This window comes from Labeo rohita, chromosome 10, assembly GCF_022985175.1.
Source record: "Labeo rohita strain BAU-BD-2019 chromosome 10, IGBB_LRoh.1.0, whole genome shotgun sequence".
NCBI classification, from domain to species: domain Eukaryota; kingdom Metazoa; phylum Chordata; class Actinopteri; order Cypriniformes; family Cyprinidae; genus Labeo; species Labeo rohita.
In genome coordinates this window covers 10,621,616-10,635,154 of record NC_066878.1, presented here as the reverse complement: position 1 = coordinate 10,635,154, position 13,539 = coordinate 10,621,616, and the positions used below count along the sequence as shown (strand labels likewise).

At 37.7% G+C, this 13,539-nt stretch overlaps 1 protein-coding gene across 1 annotated transcript in view; it reads right to left on the bottom strand.

The window, feature by feature from the left end:
• Window positions 1-11,609: 11,609 nt before the first annotated feature.
• LOC127172413 (protocadherin Fat 3) overlaps window positions 11,610-13,539 on the bottom strand; it is a 78,478-nt gene continuing 76,548 nt past the window's right edge. The window contains exon 31 of the mRNA XM_051121674.1: window positions 11,610-12,906. Within this exon, the coding sequence (XP_050977631.1) occupies window positions 12,344-12,906 (563 nt within the window). The 3' untranslated portion in view covers window positions 11,610-12,343. The remainder of the gene's footprint in view (window positions 12,907-13,539) is intronic.

Below are 13,539 nucleotides of genomic sequence, written 5' to 3'. Positions count from 1 at the left end.
TTTATCGCATTACCACCAAGGGTTGGCTGCACTATGTATGTTTTTTTCAGTATAATCATCAATTGTTTATAAGCTCAACCCCTAGAGACTGAGGAAATGCATTGGATAATAGGAATGATTAGACTCAGTGTTCTCAAGCCCGAATCACACTGGCACATGGATCTCCATCACTGCAGGAGATCAGTTTAATGAGAGCACTGCTATCTGCAGAGGACTTATACACAACAATAGAAAACATGTGCTCTGATCCCGTTTACACTAATAAAGAGATGTTTTTACAAAGAGAATTTTATATCTCCCGATGCAAAGGCTGTTTTAATGCATGCAGGAGCTTTCACACATTACACTGCTTTCGATTTCAATGTTTCAATTGTTTTTGTGCTTTTCTATGTAAACATGCACCAGATGGACACGTTTGACCATTGTGCTGGGGTCTTGCCTCTTTTGTACCATCTTGCACATAACAGCATTCTAAAAACAAGTTAATCTGAAAAGACAACAAACAGACCTTTAGACCTTTTTTACAGTTTCAAACTTCCCTGCATATCATTATGCTGCTTTTCTATGCAAACGTGTTTGACGGCACTCATGCATTCAAGTCTTCGGTGACACAGTGCTATAAAAATGCTGTGATCAAATTAAAAGTTAAACTTTTAAAAATGTTCTCCAGACCTTTTGACTTTTTTTATCCCATTAACCTGAAACTTGCATTTTTTGCATTTCGGTATGTTGCTTCTCTATGTAAATGTACTAGTTGGATGTCTTTAACTATTAAGAGTATTTCTTTCATTTGAAAACGCATTTTTTTCTCTCCGTTTTGGCATTCCGTCCACATTGAGATGCCATTTTTGTGAAAAGAAAACTGAGCTTTTTGAAAATGCCCTCCAAAGTGTATATAGCTGTAGCTGCACACGAATCGATGACTGTCGAACGATCTGATAAATGGCACTGCGAGCCAACTTATATAGGGGTCACCTCTGCCCTTTCTGGCGGGCTAAAGCGCCATTGGTTTGTGCAGCTACACAAACGTGAACAAATCAGGCTTCAGTACAGAGTAAAACAGGTGTTTTCCCCAATGTGGTCTACGCAACGCTCGTACCTTTATCTCAGAGAGCCAAGGTTTACATCAGTAACTGGAGCATTCCCTTTCGAATGGTCTCTCTTGTTGCTTAGACCGCATTGGGGAACGTATCCAATCACGCCATGCACTGAAGCAGATGAAGAACCATCTACTCTGCGAGTCCAGTACTGAAGCACTAAAAAGGGCCTTCCAGAAGACAAGAGCATACATGACCCAGCCATCTGGCAGGGAATAAACATAACCCTATTCACCCAAGAGGAAAGAGTGGATAGTTAAATGGAGAGAACCTGCACTTGAAATCTGGCAAAGGTAGACGGCGACTACCAGCCGGTGGCCGCACAAATCTTGTCAATAGAAATCCCGCTAGACAACACCCAGGAGGAGGCCATTCCTCTTGTGGAGTGGGCTCTTACTCCTATCGGGCATTGTAACCCTACTGCAGCATAACCCAAGACTATAACATCAACTATCCAATGGAAAAGTCTTTGTTTTGAGACCAGCAACCCTTTTTGCCGGCCTCCAAAGCAAACAAAGAGCTGCTCTGACTGTCGAAACAGTTTAGAGCACTCCAAATATATTCTCAATGCCCTGACAGGACAAAGCAGATTAGGCTCCTGCTCACCTTCTGCAACGCGGAGCACCAAAAGGGTAACCATGTTTCGGTTTCAAGACAACTTTTCAGTCGGTTGTCCCAAACTCCAGACATGAGGCACTGACTGACAGTGCCTGTAAGGGCCATTTTAAGTGAAAGAGGCCGAAGGTCGGCCGAAGTGAGCGGCTCAAAGGGGGAGCCCTTCAGGGCTCTCAGGACCGTTGACAAGTCCCATGAGGGTATCATCTGAGGGCGAGGAGGGTTAAGTCTCTGTGCGCCCTTCAGGAATTTAACAATAAAATGGTTTCTACCCAATGAACGGCCAGCCTTGAGGGAATGATTTGCTGCGATGGCTGCCACATACACTTTAAGCGTGGAAGGGACTCGCCCCTTATCCAACAGCTCTTGAAGAAAGGTTAGCACGTGGGACACATCACATGAGCACGGGTCCAATCTTCTCGCCAAACACCAACTGGAAAAGACCTGCCATTTTTGGCCATAGAGGCGTCTCGTAGAAGGCACCCTGGCCTCTAAAATGGTATTGCTCACTCTTTCCGAAAGCTGGTCAAGTTCCCGTCGAGGCACCAGACATGAAGGCTCCACAATCCACAACTCTGGTCAGGGATGCCATATCATGCCCTTGGCCTGAGAAAGGAGATCCCTCCTTAGCGGAATGGGCCATGGCTCTACTGCTGAGAGCTGTATCAGCTCTGGAAACCAAGTCTGGTTCCTCCAGAGGGGAGCCACTAGAAGGAGTGAGCATTCGGTCTCCTTGATCCTCCCGATGACCTGAGGGATCAGGGCTCTCGGGGAAAAGCGTACAGGCGAGCACTGGGCCAGTCGTGGGCCAGCCTCACGGGTTGGGAAGAAGGAAGGGACATGGACATGGAGTCGTTAACAGTAATGTCCTCTATGATAACGTCATCCTCCGAAGTGCCGAATGAGACCAGTCCGCTCGCAGCAGAGGAGGGGCGCTGGTCGTCCTGTGTGAAACACACCAGCGAGACAGGAGGGCGGGGGGAAAGCGGGGCCAATGTGACACCACTAGATCCCGCAGAGAAAGACCCGCTGCTCCACTGTTTCTTTCTCTTAAGAGAGAAAGTGAACAGGAGAGCTGTGCAGGGGGGTCCGCCTTTGCGTAAAAAGGCGATCAATCAACACGTTAACCAATCTTTTCTTCTTTATTTAAAGCATGAAAAAAACATGAATTAATATCAGAACGTATTTTATTTCAACCACGGAAAGGCGTCAATATATATAATTTTTCAAGTTTAAATCCACCTAAGTTAATCTACTCTCCTGTCTGATGTATTTGTCGGACAGACTGGCAGATTCTGCATTATGATTGGTCAGATCGCCTGTCAATCAAGCTGTTTGCGAATGATTAATTGTTGTCCGGTGGCAAAACATTAGGGCAGTTGCGTTTTAGATCAAACATATAATAGTGAGTGAGCGTGACATGGATGCCAGTGGAGAACTGAGTGAAAACTGAGTGAAATTCTGTTTCGTCTGTATCATCTTAGTGAGCTTTTATAAGGTTTACACATGCGCAGTAAGGCGAATTTAACGTTTTCTGGTGTTTCAGTGTGGATGAGAAGATTTTGAAAAACACTAGTGTGGATGGAGAGTGTTTTTAAATGAAATCAACATTTTCAAATGTATCCGGATTAATGTAGAGCCTAAGTAAGCAATCCCATAATTCACTGTGACAAGCTCAGTGAAAAAAGATGGTGAACAAAGTGAGAGATTTGTGTCACTATAGTCGTCAAACTCTACTGAAATAATTGGAAACTCCTGTGCGCTTCATGTGAATTGCTTATGTAGTGTGTTCAAAATAAGTCTTATATGCTTAGCTTCCTGTAGGCAGTAGAAAGCAAGGTAGTTCACTATATTTTGGAACGGAGCCAAAGTGTTAGAACCAAATTCAGATCTTGACCCTCACGTTCCATGAGTTTAGAGCTGTCGTCCTTTTGAGGTAAACAGGAGTGTGTAGGAAATCCATGAGTGACACTAATAACCTGCCACTTATTTATAGATAGGCTGACTGAACAGGCAGATTCAGGGGGAAAAAAAACTGGGAAATTGGTGTCACAGACTCTGAATCATTGCAGTGCAGTTATTTTTTCCTATTTGAATTTGGAACCCAAACCCAGCTGTGAAGAGCAAGTCAGGACAACTGCTTTGTGAAAGGTAATGGGCTGCTATTCATTTCTGCTGCACAATCTCCAGGCATTTTGTCAAAAGTGCTGTTCAGAAAAGATAATTTTTACGTGAACAAACAATGCGTACATTCTGTCATAGAACAGGACTGTGCTTTACTGGACACGTATTGCCAATTTGTGTGTAACACTGACTGCAAGCTCTGTGCTAGTCAGAAATAATACAAGCATAAAACTAGTCTAATGCAAATATGATTATGCCTGGATTAGGTAATTGCCATGTATCTGTTTTAAGGACACCATGGAGTCATTTGGATAGCTGAAGTTATTTACAAGCTGGAACATTGCTCCAAGCTAGAAGCCTATCAGACAGGTTCAACAAAGAATAACGGAACAACAAAATCCAAACTAGCCTCAAGCATGCCTTAATCCAGTAAACTCTTTATTTATACAAGGCATACTTATTCTTTGTCTGTGGAATTATTCATAATCTGATGATAATTTGAAACAAATATATTATGTAACACTGAGTTATTAGCGAAAAAAGATTGCTGTTTCTCAGCCTGAGTGCTTATAATGTAGCTTAATCTTAATCTTACAAACTAGCACAGCATGACAGATCAGTTTATGGTTGTTTACTCTTGAGACATCTGGTAAATTTGCTACAGTATTTGACATATAATAGACTGTTCACAACGAGCAAGTCACTGAATCTTTAATTCAACCAGTTCATTTATAAGCACAGACTCTATGAGACAAAACATTGTTGATTCTTCTATGGCTTCTTTTGGAACTACCATTGTTGGTGAAGTAAAAATAGTAACAATAGTGTCGTTAAAATATAGCATACATTTTTAGTGCAGGGTTGTTCTAGGCTATCAGCACGGCTGTGAATACCTGTGACCCACAATCATCCACTATGGCAGAATCACAAACGCAGTGATATTCATAAAAAAAATTTAAATGGCATAAAATATTACCTTAGAATTTTAGTGTAAAAAATACAGTAGCAACAGGTTTATTGGATTTATCATCTCGTAATGAATTCAGAGCAGGGCTGTCAAACGATTAATCACGATTAATCGCATACAAAATAAAAATTTGAGTTTGCCTAATATATGTGTGTACTGTGTAATTATTATGTATATATAAAATACACACAAATTAATGTATATATTAAAAAGAAATATGTTATTTATGTACAAAGTATTTTTATTTATATATATATATAATATAAATTATATAAAAAATGTAAATAAATACATTTACTTGTAAATATTTCTTAAATATATACATGAATGTGTTTGTATTTATATATACATAATTATTACACACAGTAGACACGCATAATTTAGGCAAACTCAAACTTTTATTTTGTATGCGATTAATCACGATGAATCGTTTGAAAGCCCTAATTCAGAGTACTCTAAATAAGCCGAGATTAGTTGTTTGCATAAAACACGGCCAAACCATCTCTATATTGGTACTTTCCCACAATATTTTGTCACTCTCAGTAAACATATGCCGCTTGGAAAGATGCAAGAGCTTCGAGCAATGTCAAACGTGCCACCCTCAAAACCAGGTCAAACACAATAAACACTTTTTTACAGACCTCTCATTAGCCAGCTGTGCATACAAACAAAACTATATACAAGTCATTTTATTTATATTAGCTGAGTTCTATTACATATAAAATGCTATATTTAATTTTGTCCACATACCCAATGTTTATATTCCGAAGTAGGAAATCATTGTAATACAGCCAGATATATAAGAAACCTTTCGTTTCTGCTCAGCCTGCTCTAACAATCAATCTCTAAACAAGTAAATTGCCTACAAATATAAGCATATTTACACTGACTTTGTCTTAAGTTTCCAGAAGATTTTTTGTGGTCTTCTGAAATGTAGGACAACTTTTCCCAATTATCCGCTCATAAAACTCACAATTTCCCCATTTAAACAGTTTAAGAAGAATTTTTTTTACACGCGTCAGCAAATGACAAAAAGAGAATTTGGCACAAGCGAGCGCGTTCTGTAAACATGCCTCTGTTGTCGGTACGTCCGTTTCTGGCGCGTGGTGTTATAAGCTTGTGACGTATTTGAGCAGCATCTGTTCCAAAGCGGTGTGTGTTTAACATCCATGGTGCCAGAGCGTGAATGTGTGTGTGTCTGTCTGGAAGCAAAGGCAGATGTTTTGCGTGGAGATGAGGCCTGGTTAGTGTGTCTAATCTGGGTATTATTCAGTAGACTGTGTGGGTATAATCACCCCTAACTCTCTCATGTCTCCGAGCAGAAACAGGGGAGCGATAATCCAACATCTCTCCCCCACTCCTTATATAACCAGCCGTCATTCTGTCAGTCCAGCGGCTTGCTCTCACTTGTTTTAAAAGTCAAAGGAAGAAGTAAGGATTCTCTAGTGGTGTACTTAAAGATGTAAACACCAGTATTAATTAGTTTCATTTCCTCCTTGTGTTGCATGTTTGATTCAGAGGACGTCATCTCAGATGTGAGATTGTGGCGGTTTGACCTTGAAGATCCGCTTCTTTTGTTCTTAGGCTTAATTACCCATAAGTCTTCAGTGCTGGAATGTGATTGGCATAATTTTGGAAAGCAATGAAATTGCTTCACTCACAAGAGACTAAGGAAAGTAGTGAAAGCCTATTGTGAGGTGGAAATGAAGCATTTAACATTTTAATAAAGCAATTTTGTGATGTTATTGTGAACAATATCCAATAACTATTTGATTAAACAAAAGTATCCAATTCAGTCTCATGATAAAACCTTACAATTTTATGAGGTGGCGATATTATTTTATACAATGTGATTAAAGGGATAGTTCACCAAAAAAAAAAAAAAATCATTAATTACTCATGCTCAAGTCAAGTGATGGGAATAACGGCGTTATAAATAAACGGCATTACTAATGGCATTATTTTTTTCAGTAATGAGTAATCAAACTGTTTCCCCCGTTACAACGGCATTACCGTGTAAATGTGGCGTTACCATAATTTATTATAATAAATTATTACAATTTTATTTTTCAGTTCATCTGAATGGATGCGCAGCATACATGCATTTGATGAACCGTAAACTCACAACTTGCTTTCACTTTGTCTCACACACTTGCAAAGAAAGATACAGAGTGGGATAGTCTTATATACCATGCAGAATTGATATGCTACGTCTAAACGATTTTCTTTGCTGTATTTTCCTGTCAAAATAACAGAGTGCCTTTGGAATTCGTTAATTTTTAAGAACTTCCGGTTTCTCCGGTAGGCGGAACTAATGCGCAACTGGCAATCTCATTGGCTGGTGCTCACCTGTTATCGTCCCTGTTTTGATTTCAGCAAAGAAGTTCGAGCAAACGCAGACAACGTGATTCATATTTATGAACCCAGCAGCTCATTAATCCTAGTACTAGTAGAATTTGTAGTAGTGTTGTTATCTTATCAGTATTATTTTTATTCCCCCCCTTTTTATAGAAACACTAAATGACAAACATATCTATAACAATATTCTTGACTGACTGAAGCTAAGTGTACTTTCAGATATTTTAAAATAATAAAAAAAACTGGGCCATTAAGCTTTATATATATATGTATATATATATATATATATATCTCAGATATTTAATATTAGTCTGATTAGTAGAAGGTTGATAATATTTGCAATAATTTATTGAATTTGACAGATGTCTCTCGCATTGTCCCACAGCAACATTAAAATATTGTAGATTTGTGTACGTATAATAATTTATTTGATTTAGTGTCCATTTCATTCAGTTAACATTGAATATTGGGGACAACCAAGTTATTTGACACATTTGAATTTTTTTTTTTAAAGTAACACAGTACTTACTTTCCCTCGTAATTAGTTACTTTTATAATGATGTAACTCAGTTACTAACTCAGTTACTATTTGTGAAAACTAACTATAACAAATTATTTTTTTAAAGTAACATGCCCAACACTGCTTAAGTCGTTCCAAACCCATAAGACCTTCGTTCATCTTCAGAATGCAAATTAAGATATTTTGGATGAAATCCAAGAGTTTTCTGACCCTGTATGGACAGCAACTACCATGTTCACGGCCTAGAAATGTACTGTCGTGAAGTGTTTGTATTTGAACCACATGCTTTCAAACTTGAAAAGAAAAATGGTCATGATTACTGATACTCCTAGAGCAAAAGCACAGAAACACAGGGTGTTTACAAAACCTCATCTCTGATGAAACCAATGTTTTCTTGGAGAAGCCCACGAACAAAAAAGCAAAAAGACCCAGAAATGAAAGCATCATTATGTTTCGATCATATAAGCTGGATTCCTGGAATCTTGCCCATAAACAAGCTTTGGATCGTGCAATCGGATTGTTGTCGTCTCCTGTACGGTTGTCTCTTTAAATGCACAAATAATGCGTTTGGAAATTCTACAATGTCTTAAATTGTTTGCGTTCAGCATGAGTGGCCTTTTGTGCACTTCTTCCACAAAAGATGGAACACAAACAATGATGTAACTACTGTATAAAAAACTGGAACATTGTGTATTATGCTGTTATCTTCAACTATACTCATGCGCCTTTCTGTCGTGCACAGGGAAGATTGGCTTGTGCTGAATTTGTTTAGTTCATTATGCATGATAACTAAAGTCTAACTGTTCAATTAAGTGTCAATCAGGAGGATTTTAATAGGAGTAGAAATTTTCATCAATTGTAAAATCACGAATTTTCATAAAGAGAAGACAAGCTTTTCTCTTAGAGGAATTACATAAATATGACTTAATCTTACAGCCATGATTTCATTTTTATATACTTTATATACTCAGTAATTATTTATTTTACACTGGACAATGCATTTTATTTATACATACAAGGTGATTTCCACATATTAAATAGACAGTATTCACACGTATGAGCACAACATAGACCATCAGAACCTCTGACCCACAGGGTCATCATGAAAACCAATAAAATAATCTGATTTATTGCTTTAATAAATATATAATTCCATAAGTCTATGCATGATCACCAATATGAGGTATTAAAAATATCTAAAATATTTTCAAGGACAAAGAAAACTATTTTTATGTCACGATCCAAGAAAGTCCTGTCCTGAAAAATCCTGTACCTTTAGATTTTCAGTCTGATTTTTATACTGTATATATTATATGGGCAAATGCTACTGGGAATGAAGCAAAACAGAGATGCAATGAGACAAAAGTTAAAAAAAAAAAAAAAAAAAAAAAAAAAAAAAAGAACATACATTCCCATTTGTAGCCAGGTAACTCTGATTAAAAAAAAAAATAATAATAAAAATCCAAAGCGAACTTTTTCTTGTGCAAAATCTTAAAAGCTTCAACATACAGTAAGTCTATAACATTAATCAGTTTGCACAGATGTTAAACATACTAGGCATGACTGTTTTGTGGTGATTTGAGTGTTGAAGTTGCTCCTAAACTAAATAAAAATCACAAAAACAGCAGCATAAACAGCAAAACACTATAAAAACGCCAGATGTGCGATGAGAGATTAATATGCACTTGTCATGTATACAAACAGCTCTACATAAACAGCTCTTCATTTATGTAAAACGCACCTGTGTGCTTTCATTCCTGGAAACGTTTTGAGTATGCATACATTAGAGGCTTACAAACCTTGAAGCTTCTACCAAAATGTAATTACATGGATTTGTTTTTCTCCACAGCTTCTATGCAGTCCATAAAACAGGTTTCTTCTCTCCTTCAGACTGTTTTCACAGCAAAACACTGGCTGTCCAAGGACATACGTGGAAAACTTGGTCCTATTCAGTCATAAATATCCTGTATATCAGCAGTTCTCAACTTTGTTTGATTGCATGGCCACCCACAGTCCACTGCAGTATTCAGAAGCTCCAAGGCTTCTCCAGTTGTTCATACTTTACTAAAATTCTTATCCATTAAACAAGGGAACAAGGGATAGTTCATCCGAAAATTAAAATTCTGTCATTAATTACTCACCTTCATATTGTTTCAAACCTGTAAGACCTTCATCTTCAGAACACAAATTAAGGTATTTTTGATGAAATCTGAGAACTTCCTGACCCTGCATAGACAGCAATGCAACTGACACGTTCAAGGCCCAGAAAGGTAGTAAGGACATTGTTAAAACAGTCCGAGTGACATCGGTGGTTCAACCATAATTTTCTGAAGCTACAAGTTTTGTGCGCTAAGAAAACCAAAAAAAACTCTTTAACAATTTCATGTGTTCTTGTGGGTTTGGAACGACATGAGGGTGAGTAATTAATGACAGAATTTCCATTTTTGGGTGAACTATTTCTTAAACTTCTACCTGTTAGAAATACATATTTATGGAATTTTAAGCATTTCCACAAGTTCATTATGTCTAGAAATCACTTTTACAATTCCCTCGCATATCCATGTTTTCCAAGACTGTAGAAATCATGGTTTTTCAATAAAAAAAAATGTTGAGGGAGTCAATAAAACCAGGAATATCATGATTTTAAATCACTTTAAGTCATCTTGAGGCCCCCTTGTAAGTTTGCTGGTGGAGAACCACTGCTGTATATGGATTCCATCAATAAAATATGTGGTTTCTCAATAAACACAGTAGCATACTTATACAAACCCACTATGTTTTTTAGATTCACTAATGGAAAAGTATGAGTTAATAATGTCCTCTCACAAACATTTAGTTAAAGGGATGGTTAGACCAAAAATGAAACCTTATTCACCTTCACATCATTTCAAACCTGTATGACTTCCTTCAGTGAAACACAAAAGAAGTTACAGTTGAGGTCAAAAGTTTACACACACCTTGCAGAATCTGCAAAATGTTAATTATTTTATCAAAATGAGACGGATCATACAAAATGCATGTTATTTTTTATTTAGTACTGACCTGAATAAGATATTTCACATAAAAGATGTTTACATATAGTCCAGAAGAGAAAATAATAGTTGAATTTATAAAAAATGACCCTGTTCAAAAGTTTTCATATGCTTGATTCTTAATACTGTGTTGTTACCTGAATGATCCACAGCTGTGTTGTTTTGTTTAGTGATAGTTGTTCATCATGAGTCCCTTGTTTGTCGTGAACAGTCAAACTGCACGCTGTTCTTCAGAAAAATCCTTCAGGTCCCACAAATTCTTTGGTTTTTCAGCTTTTTGTGTATTTAAACCCTTGATTTTGAGATCCATCTTTTCACGGAGACAACTGAGGGACTCATATGCAGCTATAACCGAAGTTTGAAACATGCATTAAGAGTCTGGGGGGTGTAAACTTTTTGAATTTAAAGATCAGGGTAAATGTAACTTATTTTGTCTTCTGGGAAACATGTACATATCTTCCGTAGCTTCTGAAGGACAGTACTAAATAAAAAAAAAGAAAAAAAAAATTAGCATAGCATTAAGGCCAAGCTCTTAATGCATCGGTTTTCCTTTCGAAGCATCAGTGAACACTTGAAACTTCTGTAATAGTAGCAACTATTGTCCCTCAGTTGTCCTCAGTGTGAAAAGATGGATTTTAAAATCATACATTGTTGGAGAGGGTTCACATACACAAAAAAAAAAAAAAAAAAAAAGAATCCATGAGACCTGAAGGATTTTTCTGAGGAACAGCGGGCAGTTTAACTTTTCAGGACAAACAAGGGACAACTATTACTTAAAAAAAAAAAAAAAAAAAAAAAAAAAAAAAACAGCTGTGGATCATTCAGGTAACAACACAGTATTAAGAATCAAGTGCATGTAAACTTTAAATTCAAGTACTATTTTCTCTTGTCAACTATATGGAAGTGTCTATTATGTGAATTCTATCTTATTCAGGTCAGTAGTAAATAAAGAAACAACATGTATTTTGTATGATCCCTCTAAAATTACTACCATTTTGCAGATTATGCAAGGTGTATGTAAACTGTATTTTGAAGAATGTCTAAATAGTCATTCTTCTAAAAATCAATGGGATCCATTGCATTTTGGACCTCAAATCCAATTGTTCTGGACTTCATTCACTCATTGTATGGAGGAAAAACATTTCAAAATACTCTAAATATCTTCTTTTGTGTTCTGCAGTAAGAATATAATATAATATAATATAATTCGGAATGACATGAGGGTAAATGATGACAATTCTCATTTTTGGGTGAACTATCCCTTTAATGAAGTACATGAAGAATAGTCACTAGTGTACAGTATAACTGAGTCTGCTAGAGTCCAGACGTTTCCATTCCCGACAGATCAGCACACATCTTCAGCAGTGTTGCCAAGTCCACAGTTCTCCCACAGAATTGGGCTACTTTAACACTATTTCCGCAGGTTGTTTTTCATGTCCGCAGGATGAAGTGACCCCAATAACGTGATATTTAGCCCCTGAAATGCAAATTTTACCAGGGGAACCCCTCCAAAATGTGATTGGACAGGGTTTTGTTGTGAAAACTTGGCAACCCTGATCTTCAGGCCGAATCTTCAGTTGCATGAGCACAAGCCTCCAGCATAATTAAGGACTTTTAGTCCAGTTAATAGTCAATAATACTCTCTCATGCCGGACACAGATGTCTTTGGGCTCTGACTACGCAAGCGTTGTGCCCGAAGTGAAATCCTGCCCAGTCTGTCGATCTCCTGCTGGCTGCCGAAAGGATGCGTGTCCTCCCAGACACGTGGACGCTCCTCCCAGGCCAGTAGGGGAGGGTGAGACAGCAGGTACTGGCTGGAGTGATGATAGTCAGGTCTGGATCGACCCTCGCTAAAACCCAGAGGGTGCACAGTAGAGGCGTTGTCGTAGTGATCCAGGTGACGGTATTCTTCATACACAGGCGAGTTGCTGTTGTCCAGTGTTAGAGACGTGTGGAAATCTCTCTGGCCCTGGTATCGCCGTAACGGGTAGCCAGTCTGCAGCGATAGGGTGCTTCCATCTAACCGGACGCTGCCGCCCAGACGGGTAGGGGTGCTGCCTAGCCGTGTAGGGGTCAGGGGAGGTGGAGGAGCAGGAAGTGGTGGAGGAGGTGGTGTAGGGGTCTGGTCTCGAGGTGGGGATTCCAGTCCCGGGAGACACGTGTCAAGCCACTCTGTCGCTTGCCATTGGTAGGCTGGAAAATACATGCAGATTATTAAAAAGTGCCTTAGCCTGCATTCATTACATGCAAATTTATATACGTCACATGTAAATGATTTATGTATGACTTGATATATTTCTACATTTTTACACATTTTCAGCAGCCATTACTCCAGTCTTCAGCATCGCCTGATCCGTCAGAAATTATTCTAATATGCTGAAACTGAAAACAGCTGAAACTGGTGAAAACAGTTTTTGCTGCTTGACATGTACTTGTGTTGTTGCTATTTTTTATTTATTGTTTGGTTACTATATATTTATCGTACTATATGTGCATTGTGTGCTAGAAAAGCGTTTTATAAATAAACTATTATTATCATTATTATTATTATTATTATAAATTTTTTTGTGGTGACTGAGCTCAAGCATTCAAAGAATATTCATATTTTATATAATATATTAATACTAATTATTCAGCAAGGACACATTAAATTGATTAAAAGTGGCAGTAAGGACATTTATGTTTTAAAAACTCTTGCTTGCCCCAAACCTTTAAATGCTTAAAAGCTCACAGTTTCCTAAAATATTATTATTATTATTATTATTATTATTATTAATAATAATAATAATAATAATAATAATAATAATAATAATAAGCCTTTCTATC